The sequence below is a fragment of the Narcine bancroftii genome, chromosome 10, assembly GCF_036971445.1.
Source record: "Narcine bancroftii isolate sNarBan1 chromosome 10, sNarBan1.hap1, whole genome shotgun sequence".
NCBI classification, from domain to species: domain Eukaryota; kingdom Metazoa; phylum Chordata; class Chondrichthyes; order Torpediniformes; family Narcinidae; genus Narcine; species Narcine bancroftii.
This window is the reverse complement of record NC_091478.1, coordinates 53,325,784-53,342,471: the sequence shown is the minus strand read 5'-3', so window position 1 is coordinate 53,342,471 and position 16,688 is coordinate 53,325,784. Positions and strand designations below refer to the sequence as shown.

Genomic DNA, 16,688 nt, shown 5'->3' with positions numbered 1-16,688 from the left:
AGGACAAGAGGGCACAATTTCAGGATTGAAGAGTGCCCATTTAGAACAGAGATGCGGAGGAATTACTTTCACCAGAAGGTGGTAAACCTGTGGAGTTTATTGCCACAGGCAGTGGTGGGGGGAAATCATTGGATATATTTAAGGCAGAGATTGACAGGTTCTTGATTAGCTAGGTTATGATTATGGGGAAAAGGCTAAGTGGGAAAATGGATCAGCTCGTGATTAAATGGTGGGACAGACTCAATGGGCTGAAGACACATTTCTGCTTCTATTTTTTATGGTCTTTATGGTCAAGTATAAACTTGAAAAAGAACAACTGCTGGAGGACCTCAGCATTTGTGGAGGCAGAGGGATGGTTGATGTTTGGAGTCAATGGTCTGTGATAGGACTGAGAGGAAAGGGGGAGGGGATGTTAAGGAGATGGCAGCCAATCGGTGGAAGCAGAGGAGGGGGAGTGGGGAGTTTAGTCCATGAAGCTGCTGAGTGATAGGGTGAAATGGAGAGAAAAAAACAATGTGCAGATGGCACTAAGTAGTGGAGAGGGGAGGGGAAGTGAGAGAGGGGCTGGAAGGTTATTGGTAGAACCAGGTGAAGGAGGGATGATGGCAGATGCAAACAGAAGGATAATGAAATAGGGAAGGTCAGTTAGGATGACGAAACCCCAGTGTGTGGGCGATGGGCAGAAGGAAGGAGGGTTAGGAAATAGGAAGAGTAGGGCAGGGAGAGGAAGCCTAGGTGGAGAGGTGTGAGGATGATGGACAGATGGAATCAGTTCCCATTACATATCAGACTGGTGCACTGTGCTTATCAATGAGGTGAAGGCGACATTGCCTCTGACCTTCCTCACTTAAGTCACCTGTCCCGTGTCCACTGCAAATCTCTGCCCTGACCCTCAACCTGCAGTGATCTGCAGTTGAACAGACACTTTGGTTCCAGTGGGGACTGTGGAACTGCTGCGTCCAGCTGCCTGTTGACCTCATCCACACAGCCAGGAGAGCTCCCACCAATACCCTGGCCTTGGGAATCACCAGGAAATATTTCCACCCCCTAATCATGCAGATACATTGCCAGAGGAAATTATTCCTGGTAAATGGCATGATTCCAGTGGAAAAGCACCCCTTCAGGAAGGCCATTTTCCATAGCCAGCACTAGCGAGAGAGAGAGAGAGAGAGAGAGAGAGAGAGAGAGAGAGACTCCTGGGATCACTGGGCTTGTATCTGGTGTAGGAAAGTGTAGACCTCGTGTTCAGTGTGCTCATCTGTTCCATTATGCAAAATGCTTCGAGCTGGACTGAACATTACAGCCCAGTATGGGACAGGAGTTGAGTCCAACTATCACCATTGGAGAAAGTCCACCACATACCCTTGTGACAAATCGAAGCTATATGGATGAGTCTGGAAGTAAGGACGAATTTGCCAGCTTCTGCATCTAAATTCCAGTGTCGAAAGAGATGCTGTCAACAGCTCCAGCGTGTCCCTGCTCTGTTTCCATAGCCATCACTCTATCAAATAAGGTCAACCTATTCTACCCAGCTGCCCAAAGCACATTGAATTGCAGAACCTAATGGCAAAACTTTGAACCACTAGTTTACGTTGCATTTCTGGTATTGAGAGAGAGAAAAGGTGATCATGTGCTGTTTATTTTCTCCTGAAAAGTTCTGTGTAAAATTCCATACAAACACAGCATAAAAACAAACTACCAGTAGTCAGCCTGACTCCTGTACGCTGTATTTGTGTTTCTGCCTCCTAGTTATATGTTTTAGTAACTAGTTTTCAATTATTTGGTGAGAGAACTGGAGATAATGTTCGGAAAGTATTGAGTTGATACAAATTGGGAACCACTGCCTGACAAGGAAATGAATTTGGCTTCATACAATCATGCAACATTTCAGCCCAACTTATCCATGCTGACCAAGTTGATATTCAAGGCTAGTCCCATTTCCCTGCCTATTCCTATTAATCCTTTTGATCCTCAAATGCCTTTTGAACATTGTGAATGTACCCACTTCCACATCTTCCTCTGGCAGCTTGTTCCCGACATGGACCATCCCCCAAATGATCAAGTTGCCCCATAGGTCTCTCCCCTTAAACCTATGCCCTCCGTTCTTCCCTGGGAAATAGAGCATTCACTTTGCCAAAACCCCTCATAAGCCTCAAAAATAAAAAGAGGACTAAATGTTTATATATAAAATATATTTTCCCTCCTGTCCTTATTTGGAATCTGAATCACCCTTTTTCCAAGTTTTTAAATGATATTCTCTGGAGATCATGATTGATGGTAAGTAGATGAATCTGTGGATGTGCAAGTGTGGATGCTGGTTAATGCATCCACTTGATGGACTGTTGAGTCTTCCCTTGCCCACTGCTTTGAACATACAGCAAATTTTGAAAGAAATGTAGATAAGGTTTGAAGAGGAATGAAATTTCATAGCTAAGGGGAAAGAGCAGGAGAATAACTAAATGGAGTAAAAGACTTGGGCAGCACGGACTTGTGGGTCGAAATGGCCTGTTACTGTACTACTTGTGTAAATGTAAAAAAAAATAAAATTAAGGAAAGTTCAAGGGAAAGGTTCATTGGTTGTGATTTAGGATAACCTGGTATTTTGCAAAACTTTTCAGTTACTTCACCTTTTTTGGGGTTACAGTGTCAGTGGCTCAAAGCTTGGAAAGTCCCATGACAGATCGACCTCATTGAGATCCAATGGAGTTCTGAAGCAGAAAGAGCAAATACCGCAGGTGAGTCAAGTGGCCAGTACAGTTGTTCTCATTTTATTGCTGGTTAGGAGAGTGTTTTCCATTCATCATACTTTGAACCTGTCCAGGTTTTTATTAATTTAAATTAATTTTTTTAAATGTATTTTTTAATTTAGGCATACAGCATGGTAACAGCCCATTTCAGCCCACGAGCCCATGCTGCCCAATTATACCCAATTAACCTACAGACCCTGGTACAATTTGAATGGTGGGAGGAAACCCCAGAGGAAGCCCATGTAGAGACAGAGAGAAAATATAAACTCCTTCCAGATAGCACGGGATTCGAACCCTGGTCCCGATCGCTGGTGCTGAAACAGTGTGATGCTAACTGTGCCGCCTTGCTAGGTTCTAGGGCACTTTGGAAAATGATGCTCAGTGCTCTGCTACTTCTGAGGTACTTCTTTCAGACCATTCGGTACTAGACCATCATGTTCAGGAGAATTGGATAACAATTCTTACTCACCCTGTAGGTTTCTCTGGCACTTCTCCCCCCGCCCCCCCCCCCCCTCGTGATATAGATGACCTTAAATTCCCCATTCACTTTTGCCACTTGAATATCTGCAATGTTTTCAGCACATTTTACTATGAAGATAGATACTAAATGTTAACATCTACAATATTTATTTGATCTTTGTCTATCTCATCTTTCAAGGGACCAGCATTCATTTTCTATTCTCTTTCTCTTTCAGACCCTAGCAAAACTTTTAGAGTCTACTTTATCATTTTTTGTTATTTTGCACATATTCTATGTCCTCCATGTTTATCAACTTCTAGAATTGCTTTGATGTTTTCTAAACTTCTCTCTCAGTCCTCCGATGTACAATATAGATATCTATTTCATTGACAATTCTTTCCTATCAGTCTAACTGCCAAGTCTATTTTACCCAAATTAACTCTGCTAGTGATGCAGTTGCCCTCTTTCAAATTGTTACTTTTTTTAATATATTTTTTTATTTTTCATACTATGAACCATATTAACCAAAATACACACAAACATTTCCATCTTGAATATACACAATGTCATTTTCTCTCCTTTTCCCCCCTCCCTTCCCTCCCTCCTTACCACCCCCTCCAAACCCATTAAATGTTCAACATATTCAATACAATAAACCCATTAAACAAGGTCATCACACAATGAAAATAAACAAGAAAATTGTGTCATCTACTTTTACACACTGGGTCAGTTCATTTCGTCTTCTCCTCATTCTGTCATTTTAGGGGGTGGAGGTCCGCGGTTGGCCCTCTCTGTTGTGTTCCATGTACGGTTCCCAAATTGTTACTTTCAAATTGAATGTTGAATATATGATCACTATATTCCTCTGAAAGCAGGAAAGGTCCTTGATTTTGGCACAAAAGGGCAGGACAGTTAACGTGGCGGTTAACACGACATTATTACAGCGCCAGTGGCCAGCATTTGAAATCGCCACTCTCTGTAAGGAGTTTGTACGTTCTCCCCATGACTACATTGGTGCTCTGGTTTTCTCCCATATTCCAAAGACAGATGGGGTTAAGGGGTTTATTGGCCATTTGGGCTGTGCGGGCTTGTAGACCAGAAGATACTGTGCTGTATCTCTGAATTATATAAAAAATAAGCTTGGCCGAATAGGAAAGAAAGTAAAGAATCTATCTGGAGCAGACCTGAGCCATATAATATCTGTTGAAGCTAGCTTCAGGGAGGAAGGTCAGTTCTCTACATTTTTGTTTGGGCTTTGAATTGGCAACAACTGGACTCCTGCTCATGTGGTGACGCCTTTCCTCGAAGCTACATCTTGCTGCTTTATCAAACTGTGAATTCAAGTGTCTTCACTAACTCACATTTTCAACTACTGGTGTGCAGCAGTTCCCATTTTATGGTACACTAGTGTAGGATGCAGTACAGGTACTCCTCGACTTACAACTGTAATTGTGATTGGTTGTGTCGTAATTTTGCCTGCACATGTGGAGAATTGAGGTTTTAAAGCAAACTTTTTAATCAAATCCTTTTTTTGTCATAGATTTTTGTTGTATTTGACAAACTATAACAGGGATACAGGGCATATAAGTACCTAAATGTGTGTACTTACCTTGTGAGTTGGCTTTCCAGGGTCTGTACGCTGGGCGCAGCCATCTTGATTCCTGTGTGCATGTGTTAGTCTTTGGTTGGCGCAGGCATAGTGGGTTTGCGTTCTGGAGTTCAGTTGGTGCATGCAGGAGAGTTAAGCGCCCTGACAATATTGAATTCGCACCCTTAACTCTATTTTTTCTTATTTAAAAAAAATTGATTGTATGTGCAGATGGACATGTCAAGTAGGTTGTAAGTCGGGGAGTACCTGTATTTCAACAGCATGTCTTATAGACTGCATCCAGTATTTATTCGAAGATGCATTCACTCTGTGACCAAGGCTGGGATTTGAGTATTCCAGGGTTCTGGGCAGAAAGAGTCATAGAACTGTACAACATGGAAACAGACTCTTCATACTGAATTATCCATGCTGATCAAATTGACTTCCTGAGCTGGTACCATTTGCTTGGGTTTGACCCATTCCTCTCCAAAACTTTCCTATCCATGTGCTATTATAATGCCATTTCAGTATTGTAGTTCCCCCCACCTCTACTGTGTCCTCTAGTTCAACATTCCATGGACCTATGGATGGTCTTCCATAGAATCCTAGACATTACAGCACAGAAACAGGCCCCTTCGGCCCTTCTAGTGTGTGGCAAACTATATTTGTGTATCCCACTGACCTGCACCCAGTCCACAGCCTTCCATACCCCTCCTATCTATATACCTGTCCAAATTCATTTTTTAAAAATATTTTATATTGAGAATTTTCATTCAACATGCAGCCAAACAGAAAAATCATCAAAAAGTAAAACATATATAATATTCACAAAATAATACAAATATCGATCCACATGTCAATATTAAAGTGATTCAATTACTATAAAGAAAGAAAAATTCCAATAATACTACAAAAATGCAAATCCAATGTCCATGTTAAACCAGAGAGAGAGAAAGATACTAGAAAGATAATAGAGAGAAAGAAGGAGAAAATAAGAGGAACCCTCCCCCTGAAACAAGAAGAAAGAAGTAAAGAAGAAAAAGTAAGAATAAGAAAAAGAAAGGATTGACCTCACCTAGGCTAAACCCCACTCCCATCAAAGGACAAATAACCTGACTTATCGAGGGTCCTCAGCGCTGTGAGCACCGGGGGGAAGAGTCAGGAGGGAGGAATTGTTAAAGATTTACCCCGATGTACCTTAGCTGTGAATTCCATATTCTTGAGGATACATCATCCTGTTTCTGAGGTTATAGGTGATCTTCTCCAGGGGAATAAAATTATGCATTTCTATCTTCCAGCGGGATAAAGCTGCTATGCATTTCCTAGCCACTGCTAGAACGAGCTTAATGAATTTTAATTGATATTTCAACAGCCTCATGTCTTATGTCTTCTAAATTCCCCAATAAAAATAATTCAGGTACCTGAGGGTATCAAATTCCAGTACCTTTTTTTCCAGGATATTACCCAAATCTTTCCAGGAAGGCGTCACTTTAGGGCACACATGTCAAACTCTGGCCCGGGGGCCAAAGCCCGCATGATCATTTCAAAAATGTATTAGAGGTGGCCCGCCCTGCAGCGAGAGCCGATGCTGTTTTTTGGTCATGTCACCCCCACCATCCTCCCCCTTCATTGCACATCCTTCCCCATTGTAACACGAGAAATTGTAACACGAGAAGTCTGTCGATGTCATCAGCCGGCAAACCAGTTGGAAGGCTCCCCGCACAACCAGTCACTTCTCCCACCTGTCGAGCGGTGCAGCGGATGGGCGAGCACCTGTGATTTCATGTCGGCGCGACGGGCATGGCAGGCTGTGCATGGCCCCCAGGCCCCCAGGCCCTTCCACAGCGCGAGTGCACTTCTCCCGGTCGCCACGGGTGGGTAGAGGCAGAGCGAGTGGAGTGAGGGGTGAGTAGAGGTTGGGTAAAGGACTGGTCAGGTAGAGGGATGGTGGGTCGAGGGTGAATAGAGGCCTAGAGCCTGAGGAGCGAGCAGGAAATGCTGAGTCCTGATGCAGGCCAAAATGGACACAGCCTGTGAATGCTGACTACATCTCCACAGGGACCAAATATGTTTCCCTCAGGTCAAGCAAAGGGTGAACTTGAACTACCTACTCCTGACCTGTAACATTATCCTCCTAAAGTTATATCCTAAAGTTTAACATTACATATGTTGAAAGAAGAGAAAACATGCAGATGTTGTTGAAAATTTTCAATAAATATTTAGTTCGGCCCTCGACTTAGTCCAAGTTTTTAATTTTGGCCCTCCGTGAATTTGAGTTTGACACCCCTGCTTTAGGACACGACCATGTTCAATTCAAGAAAGTACCTATTTCTTGACCACATTGAAAACATTGGTCTGAAATGTCCGATTTTAATTTAAGTAACTTTTGTGGAGTAAGGAGGTATAGCTGAGGCAAGAAGTTGTATTGCACCAGCCGATACCTTCTATTAATCGCATAAGTCAGACCAGCAAAATGGATCCATTTCTATACCCAAGTCTGATTCCCACCTTTGTCTTGATTTAGGGTTTCCATCTTAAGTAAGAAATACATTTTTGAAATAATTTTTTTTTGTGTTCCCCTTTCAAACCAGGGTCTCTATTTAGCTGCACTGCGGTAAGGTTGGTGCGGAACCTAATTGTCCCTTACATAAAATGGGATAAAAAAAGATGTATTTAAAACTCCATATTTATTCCTAATTTGCTCAAACGTCATAAATTGTCCCTACTCATAACAATCCTCAATACACTTGACCCCTCTCTGGGACCAAGTGTCCAGGATTTTATCAATCATTAATGGAATTAACCTATTTTGAGCTGGGGTTTTAGGTAAAAGGTCCCCTCTTGTCCCCAGTATGAACATTAATTTTATTCCATACTGTAATTATATGCTTTAATAGTGGGGCTTCTTTTGGGCCAGATAATAATTTAAAATTCCATTTATATATGTGGTTTTCTGCTATCTTCTCACCAACCTTATGCAACTCCAATATAACCCATGAAGACTTGTCTCCTCCATCAAAGAAGGAGGTGAGAAACTTCAATTGGGTTGCCCAAAATTATTTATTGAAATCCGGGAGTGTGTGTTAATCCTCCCAATTCACAATTCCAAGTTAATTTATCAATAGAGATTCTGGAAGGCTTATCTTTCCATAGAAACTTCCTGATGCATTTATTCAGTTTTTGAAAGAACAGGAAAACTTTGAAAAAAAAGATTGTACTCTAGGCAGCACATTCATTTTAATACACTTACAAACAGTTATTTGGAGGGACATCCATTTATTATGATCATCCTCAATTTTCCGAAGCAAGGGAAGATAATTCAACTGATATAAATCCTGCAGGTTGTTATCTACCTTGATACCTAAATATTTAGTCCCATTGCGTGGCCACTTAAATTTTCTCTTAATTTGTTCATAATTCCCACCCATAAGAGGCATAACTGCTCTTGTCCCAGTTGATTTTATAACCCAATATAATACCAAAATCTTCCAATTTAGACTGTAATTTTTGTAATGTTAACTGGTTCTGTAGATATATCAGGACATCAACAAATAAATTGATTTTACATTCTTCCTGATTGAACCTGAAACCCTTTATCCCTGGATCTAGATGGATGGATTCTGCTAATGGTTCAATATTGGAGGAAAAGAGCTGGAGATAATGGACAATGCCACATCTGGGCAATGGGAATTCTGATGAAGTTTGACCATTAGTTATTACTTTAGCTTTAGGGTCAGAATATAGAGCTCTAACCCAATTAATAAATGCTTGTCTTCATCCAAATATTTCCAGTACTTTAAATAAAAGTCCCACTCCAGTCTGTCAAAGGCTTTCTCCACATCTATAGGCACAGTGACAGTCAAATAATCTCTTGTTTGTGCCAGATGTATAATATTGAGCAATTTACATGTATTGTCCACCAATTGCCTCCCTTGCACAAAGCCAGTTTGATTAGCATTTATAAATTTTGGAAAATAAGTTGCCAATCTATTTGCCAAGACTTTGGCAATAATCTTATAGTCCTTATTCAAACGTGATATTGGTCTAGAAGACGACGGTTTCATTGGATCCCTGTCTTTTTTGGGAATCATCATAATAATTGCAGTTAAAGAGGACTCTGGGAGAGTGTGGGTCACCACTGCCTGATCTCCATAAACAAAGGTATTAATAACTCTATAAATTCTTTTAAAAATTCTGGTAGAAATCCATCCCCTCCCTGGGATTTATTAATTTGCAAGGAGGCCATCATGTCCCCATCTCAATTTGAGTAAAGGGAGCACTTAGCCCCACCCTGTCTCCTAAATTCAAATTTGGGAGATCCAATTGTGACAGGAAACTCAATTTTATTCACTAATTGAGAATTGCATAAATTAACATAAAATTGCGTGAAAGCTTCATTTATATCATCTGATTTGTTGTTCTGGAGATGTGTTCTGTTTTCACCTGCCAGGAGACGACCTTATGGGCTCTTTCCCCTAGTTTGTAGTGTTTCTCTTTAGATCTTGTTCTCATTTTTTCCATTTTATACGTATATACTGTATTACACGAGATTCTTATTAACTGTCTATATTTCTCCTCCAGAGCCAACTTGTTTAAGGTCCTTTTCCAATTCATGCACCTCCCTTGTATACTCTTTTTTAATCCTCAAGGCATAGCTAATTATTTGACCTTTCAAATATGCTTTTAACGTGTTCCATTGAAAAAAATTATCCACAGTGGAATTACAATTGCTCTCACAAGTATTTATATCTGAATAAAGTTACAAAAATCTGGCCTTTTTAACAGCAATATAGTAAGGCCGTCTCCTTCTTATCTGACATATCAATAGTCAATACAAGACGTGAGTGATCAGAAAATAGTTTTGCCTTATATTCATTTTCCATGATCCTACCTTGTAAATGGGCTGAAACCAAAAATAAATCTATCCTTGAGTAGGAGTCATGCTGTCTTGAATAGAAGGAATAATCCCTCTCTCTATGGTGAAGCCTTCTCCAGATATCCATTAAGTTCAGATCCTCCATTAACTCCAAGGTAGCTTTAGCTGCCTTTGTCCTGGTATATTTCCTTTCCAATCTATCCTGAACTGAATCCAGACAGAAATTAAAGTCTTTGCCCACCAGTATCCCTGTCCAAATTCTTCTTAAATGTAACAATTGAGCCCACATTCATCACTTCAATTGGTAGCTCATTTCACACTTGCACAACTCTCTGAGTGAAGAAGTTCCTCCTCATGTTCTCCCAAAACTTTTTGCCTTTCACCCTTTAACCATGTTCTCTGGTTTGTATTTCACCTACCCTCAGTGGAAAAAGCCTATCTACAGTTACTCTGTCTTTCCCCCTCATCATTGTAAATACCTCTATCAAATCTCACCTTGTTCTTCTAAGATCCAGGGAATAAAGCCTAACCTGTTTAACCTTTCCCTGTAATTCAGTTCCTGAAGTACAGGCAACATCCTAGTAAATTGTCTCTGCACCCTTTCAACTCTATCTTACTGATCTTTTTCCTGTAGTTAGGTGACCAAAACTCCCCACAATACTCCAAATTTGGACTAACCAATGTCTTAATCAACTTTACCATAACATCCTAGCTCCTGTACTCAATACTTTGATTTATGAAGGCCAATATGCCAAAAGCTCTCCATACAACCCTGTCTACTTACAACACCACTTTCAGGGAATTATGTATCTATATTCCAATATCTCTCAATTCTACCACATTCCTCAGTGCTGTACCATTTACTGTATATGTCCTTTCTTGGTTTGTCCTTCCAAAATGCAACCTCACATTTGTCTGCATTAAATTCCATGTGCCATTTTTCAGCCTATTTTTTCACCTGGTTCAGATCCCCCCACAAGGTTGAGAACCCTCTTTGCTAGTGTTGTAGCGGCCTGCGCATGGAGATGCAGACTGGCCCAGAAAATGGTTGACAAACATAGCGGCCATGTGGACCTGAGGGTGACACTGGCTGTCGTCCCCAGTGACTTCCCACATGGCGGGAAGATGGTGAACTATGGAGGGAACGCCAGTCAATCACAGGCCGGTGCTCCGATGATGTGGTGCCTGATGTCAGCTCCTGGGGCCCATATAACCATGACTGCCATGCACTAAACCAGTCTCAATTCCAAGGCTTTGGTGTGCATGTTGTTCTTCCCCATGCCTGGGTAGCACGAAGGTGACAAACTTGCTGATCTAATTTTCCACATTATCATCCAGATCATTGCTATAGATGATAAACAACAATGGTCCCTGAGGTACACCACTAGTCACAGGCCTCCAGTCTGAGAAGCAATGGCCTCTCCCTTCCGGCCATTGTCAAATCCAGTTCACTACTTCACCATGAATACGTGGTGTCTGAACCTTCCTGAATAACCTCCTATGTATGATCTTATCAAAGGCCTTACTAAAGTCCATGTAGACAACCTCCACAGGCTTTCCTTTGTCAATTTTCCTGGTAACCTCCTCAAAATACTCTGTAAGGTCAGTTAAACATTACCTACCATGCACAAAGTCATGCCGACTATCTGTAATCCGTTTCTGGCTATCCAAATAATCGTATATCCAATCTCTTAGAACATCTTCCAATAATTTGGCTGCTACTCAAGTCTGGCTCATCCGCCTATAATTTCCAGTGTTACTTTTGGAGCCTTTCTTAAGCAGCACAATGTGAGCTACCCTCCAATCCACCTGTGGATAAGGACATTTTAAATATTTCTGAAATTTCTACACTATCCTACTTCAAGGTCAAAGCTTCTCAGGCTCTGGGGATTTATCCACCCTTATTTGCTTCAAGGCATCAATAACTTCTTCCTCTTTAATCTGTAGTGGTTCCATGACCTCACTGCTTGTTCTCCTAATTTCCCATGACTCTGTGCCTGTTTCCTGAGTGAATTCTGATGGAAAAGAAATCTAAGATCTCTCCTGGCTTCATATAAAGCTGATAACTCTGACCTGCAAGGGGACTAGTTTTGTCCCTTACTATCCTTTTGCTTTTAAAATACCTGTAGAAACCCTTACGATTTTCCTTCATATTGTCTACCAAAGCAACCTCATGCCTTCTTTTAGCCTTTCTAATTTCTTTCGAGGTTTGTCTTGTATTATTTATACTCCTCAAGTACCTAATTTGCTCCATGATGTCTCTACCTGATATACACCTCTCTTCTTCGAAGCAAATCCCCAATATCCCTTGAGACCAAGGTTTCCTATGCCTGCTAACCTTGCCTTTAATCCTGACTGGAAAGTACAGAAAGCTCTGTACTTTCAAAATTTTGCCTTTGAAGGTCCTCCACTTACCTGAAAACTATTTATCCATTCCATGCATTCTAGATCCTTTCTCATTTCCTCAAAATTGTCCTTTTTCCAATTTATAATCTCAACCTGAGGCGCAGACCTTTCTTTCTCCATAATTACCAGTAACTTGAAACTAATAGCATTATAATCACTGGACCCAAAATGCTCCCCAACACATACTTCTGTCACCTGTCCTATCTCGTTCCCTAATAGGAGTTCCAGTATTGCACTCTCTCGAGTTGGTACCTCTAGATACTGATTTAGAAATCTTCCCTGAACACATATGACAAACTCAAGCCATCCAGCCCTTTTACATTATGGGAGTCAATATGTGGAAAATTAAAATCCCCTACTATCACAACCTTGTTTCCTGCAGCTGTCTCCAATCACTCCAGATTTCCTCTTCTGATTGGGTAGCCTATAATACAACCTCATGAGTATGGTCATACCTTGCCTGTGTTCACCTCCACTCACATAGCCTCCATAGACGAGCCCTCTGGTCTGTTTTGCCTGAGCACAGTGTGATATTTTCCCTGACAAGCAATGCCACCTCTCCCCATTTCATTCCCCCCCTCCCACCATTCTATCATACAGCAGAATTCAACATTCATTTTGAAAATGACAGTTTGAACAAGGGCAACGGTTTCGCTGACAGAGTTAATTTGGGTAAAGTAGACTTGGCAATTCAACTGATAAGAAGGAATTCTCAGTGGAATAGATATCTATTTTGTAGATCTGAGGATTGAGAAAGATTAGAAAACATTAAAGTAGTTCTAGAAGTTTGTAAACATGGATGAGATAGACTATGAGTCCAAAATAGCAAGAAATGAAAAAGCAGACAGGTTCTCAAAGAGAAAGAGAAATAGAAAGTGAATGATGGTCCCATGAACAATGAGATGAACAAAGATTAAAGCAATGATGTAGATGTTAATATTTAGTATCTATCTTAATATTGTTCAAGGTCTCAGGCCCAAGATTTTAGCTACATTTCTTTACCTCCTATGGGCGCTGCAAGACCAGTTAAGTTCCTCCAGCATTTCCGTGTTTTTACAATCACAGCATCTGCAGACTTTCACGTTTTACTCCAGGGAACTGATGGAATCCATTATCAATAATAACGGTAAAATGTCTGCAGTTTTGTCACCACAATTCAGGAAGGATGTCAAGGTTTTGATGAGGGCGTGGGATATGTTCACTAGGGTGTTGTTTGGATTGGAGAGTAGATTAGACGTCCTGTTTTGCGGAAACTGCCAAAATGTTTGGCCTGGAAGTCAGCCTGAAGAAAACTGAGGTCCACCATCAGCCAGCTCCCCACCATGACTACCAGCCCCCCCACATCTCCATCAGGCACACAAAACTTAAAACGGTGAACCAGTTTACCTATCTCGGCTGCACCATTTCATTGGATGTAAGGATCGACAACGAGATAGACAACAGACTCGCCAAGGCAAATAGCACCTTTGGAAGACTACACAAAAGAGTCTGGAAAAACAACCAACTGAAAAACCTCACAAAGATTAGCGTATACAGAGCCGTTGTCATACCCACACTCCTGTTTGGCTCCAAATCACGGGTCCTCTACCGGCATCACCTACGGCTCCTAGAACGCTTCCACCAGTGTTGTCTCCGCTCCATCCTCAACATTCATTGGAGCGACTTCATCCCTAACATCGAAGTACTCGAGATGGCAGAGGCCGACACCATCGAATCCACGCTGCTGAAGACCCAACTGCGCTGGGTAGGTCACATCTCCAGAATGGAGGACGATCGCCTTCCCAAGATCGTGTTATATGGCGAGTTCTCCACTGGCCACCGTGACAGAGGTGCACCAAAGAAGAGGTACAAGGACTGCCTAAAGAAATCTCTTGGTGCCTGCCACATTGACCACCGCCAGTGGGCTGATATCACCTCAATCCGTGCATCTTGGCGCTTCACAGTTCGGTGGGCAGCAACCTCCTTTGAAGAAGACCGCAGAGCCCACCTCACTGACAAAAGACAAAGGAGGAAAAACCCAGCACCCAACCCCAACCCACCAATTTTCCCTTGCAACTGCTGCAACCGTGTCTGCCTGTCCCGCATCGGACTTGTCAGCCACAAACGAGCCTGCAGCTGACGTGGACATTTACCCCTCCATAAATCTTCATCTGCGAAGCCAAGCCAAAGATATTGTAATATACACATTTCATAATTGCTGCAGCAACAAAATTCTTAAGAAACACCAATGACAAAAGTATAAGAAATTACCACCATCTGGCAAGACAGGAAAAGAGATGATAAATATGAAAGGGTAGATTAATAAATGGCATTCATCAAGGTGTCAGATATTTGTATACTAGATGAGGGGTCATATAGTGGAGGGCAACATCTTAGTGCCGACAGAGACAATGTATTGGGATAATTGGAGCATTTCCAAGCTGACAAGTGGTAATTAGTGGTTTTCCAGCAATTGGGAGAAAAGGCCACAAACGTTTGTAGGAACGGTTGTATACTTAGTTCCCTGCTCTACTCACTTTACACCTATGACTGTGAAAAGCTTAGTATGACAATAACATAATTTACAAATTTGTGGTGGGCTGTATCAAAAGGGGTGATGAGTCAACATGCTGAATGGTGTACTATCAACACCTCACAAGTCAATGTCGCCAATACAAAGGAATGAAAAGAAACAGGTGTGCAAACCAGTGATTATTGGAGAATCTGAGGCAGAGTGGCTCTGCAAATTTAAATTCCTGGAAGTCACTATCTCTTGGAAGATCTTTCAGGGCCCAATCATACTATTGTCATCTTGAAGTAAGCATGTCAACACCTCTACTTTCTCAGCAATTTGCAGATGTTTGGTATATCATCAGATACCTTAGCAAACTTCTACAGATGCATAGTAGAAAGTGTGCTGACCAGGTGCATCACAACCTGACATTGGATCACCGATACCTCGGAGCAAAAAACCTTGCAAAAGCTAGACACAGCCCAGTAAGTTGTTGGGAAAACTCTCCCCACCATTGAGGACATTTATGGGAAATGCTGCTATTGGAGAGCAAGGATCCACAATACCCAGCACACACACAGTACTCACTGCTGCCATCAGGAAAGAGGTCCAGGTGCCACAAGACTTGCACCCCCATGTTCAAGAGCAGCTGCTATCCCTCCACCATCAGACTCCTCAACGACAAACTCAATCAGAGAGTCATTTAAGGACTCTTACTTCTGTGCATTATTTATTACTGTATAGCAACTGCTCCAGTAGAGCTACTAAATCAATACACCAGACACAGTCTGGTCAGCAAAGACACTTATTTCAAATTTGCCTGCTCTTTTAAATCCCTTCCGGCCCAGATACCTGGGAGAAGAAGTGACATCACCCCATGCCTGCAACTCACCTGAAGGGCGCATGTCTTAAAGACGACAGAAGCCCTGCACCATTTTGTAGGTGAGCACCCAACTTCCCAGTGGTCCGCAACCTGGCTCTCAGCGCCATGTGGAACCTCGGCCGAGGTGATGCTGCACACCTGCTAAGGCAGCTGCACGGTCGATGGTTCGAACCACCATGCTACGTGGCCACTCAGCCTACTACAGCTGAACATTTATATTTTCTATATTTGCATAGTTTGTTTGTTTACATTTCTTTCTTTTGTAAACATATCTTTCTTCTTGAGTACAGTTTACAGTTACTGATGAGTATAAATTCTGTCTCGCCAGCAGAAAAAAGAATCTCAGGGTTGTATGTGATGTATGTACTCTGCCAAGAGATTTAAACTTTAGTTGAGACAAGAGATTGGAAGTGCTGTATTGAGTTCCCGACATTATTCTCATATAGTCAGAGGAAGTCATAGGGAATAGTCATAGAGTCACAAAAAGATCAAAGATTAGGTTTATTGTCAAAGTTCATGCATAACGCTGAAATTATTTTTCCTCCGGACCAGGCAGAATTTCTAATTATCAGTATACAACTAGAGAAATGTCAACAAACAGTGCAATAAATAACGTGGAAACATTCAACCCACCATAAACAACAGAGAGAAATGTCTACAAACAGCATGGAAATATTCACCCCACCATATACAAAAGAGAGAAATGTCAACAAACAGTGCAATAAATAGCGTGGAAACATTCATCCCACCATAAACAACAGAGAGAAATGTCTACAAACAGCATGGAAATATTCACCCCACCATATACAAAAGAGAGAAATCTCAACAAACAGTGCAATAAAGAGTGTGGAAACATTAATCCCACCATAAACAACAAAAAGAAATGTCAACAAACAGTGTAATAAACAGCATGGAAACATTTATGCCACTTTAAACAGCAGAGAGAAATGTCAACAACAGTGCAATAAACATCCATCCCACCATAAACAACAGAGAAAAATGTCTACAAACAGTCTGGAAACATTCACGCCACGATATACAAAAGAGAGAAATGTCAAACAGCATGGAATAATTTATACCATCATATATAACAGAAAGAAATGCAACAAACAGAGCAAAAAACAGCTTGAAAACATTCATCCCACTTTCTACAGTAGAGATAAATTTAAAAAAAACATTCATCCCACCATAAACAACAGAGAGAAATGTCTACAAAGAGCGTGGAAACATTCACCCC

General features: G+C 41.5%; 1 protein-coding gene across 1 annotated transcript in view; it reads left to right on the top strand.

Annotated features, from left to right (window-relative positions):
* Positions 1–16,688, top strand: part of hydin (HYDIN axonemal central pair apparatus protein) — a 1,560,590-nt gene that overhangs the window by 1,211,022 nt on the left and 332,880 nt on the right. Inside the window, exon 58 of the mRNA XM_069900939.1 lies at positions 2,645–2,735. Within this exon, the coding sequence (XP_069757040.1) occupies positions 2,645–2,735 (91 nt within the window). The remainder of the gene's footprint in view (positions 1–2,644; positions 2,736–16,688) is intronic.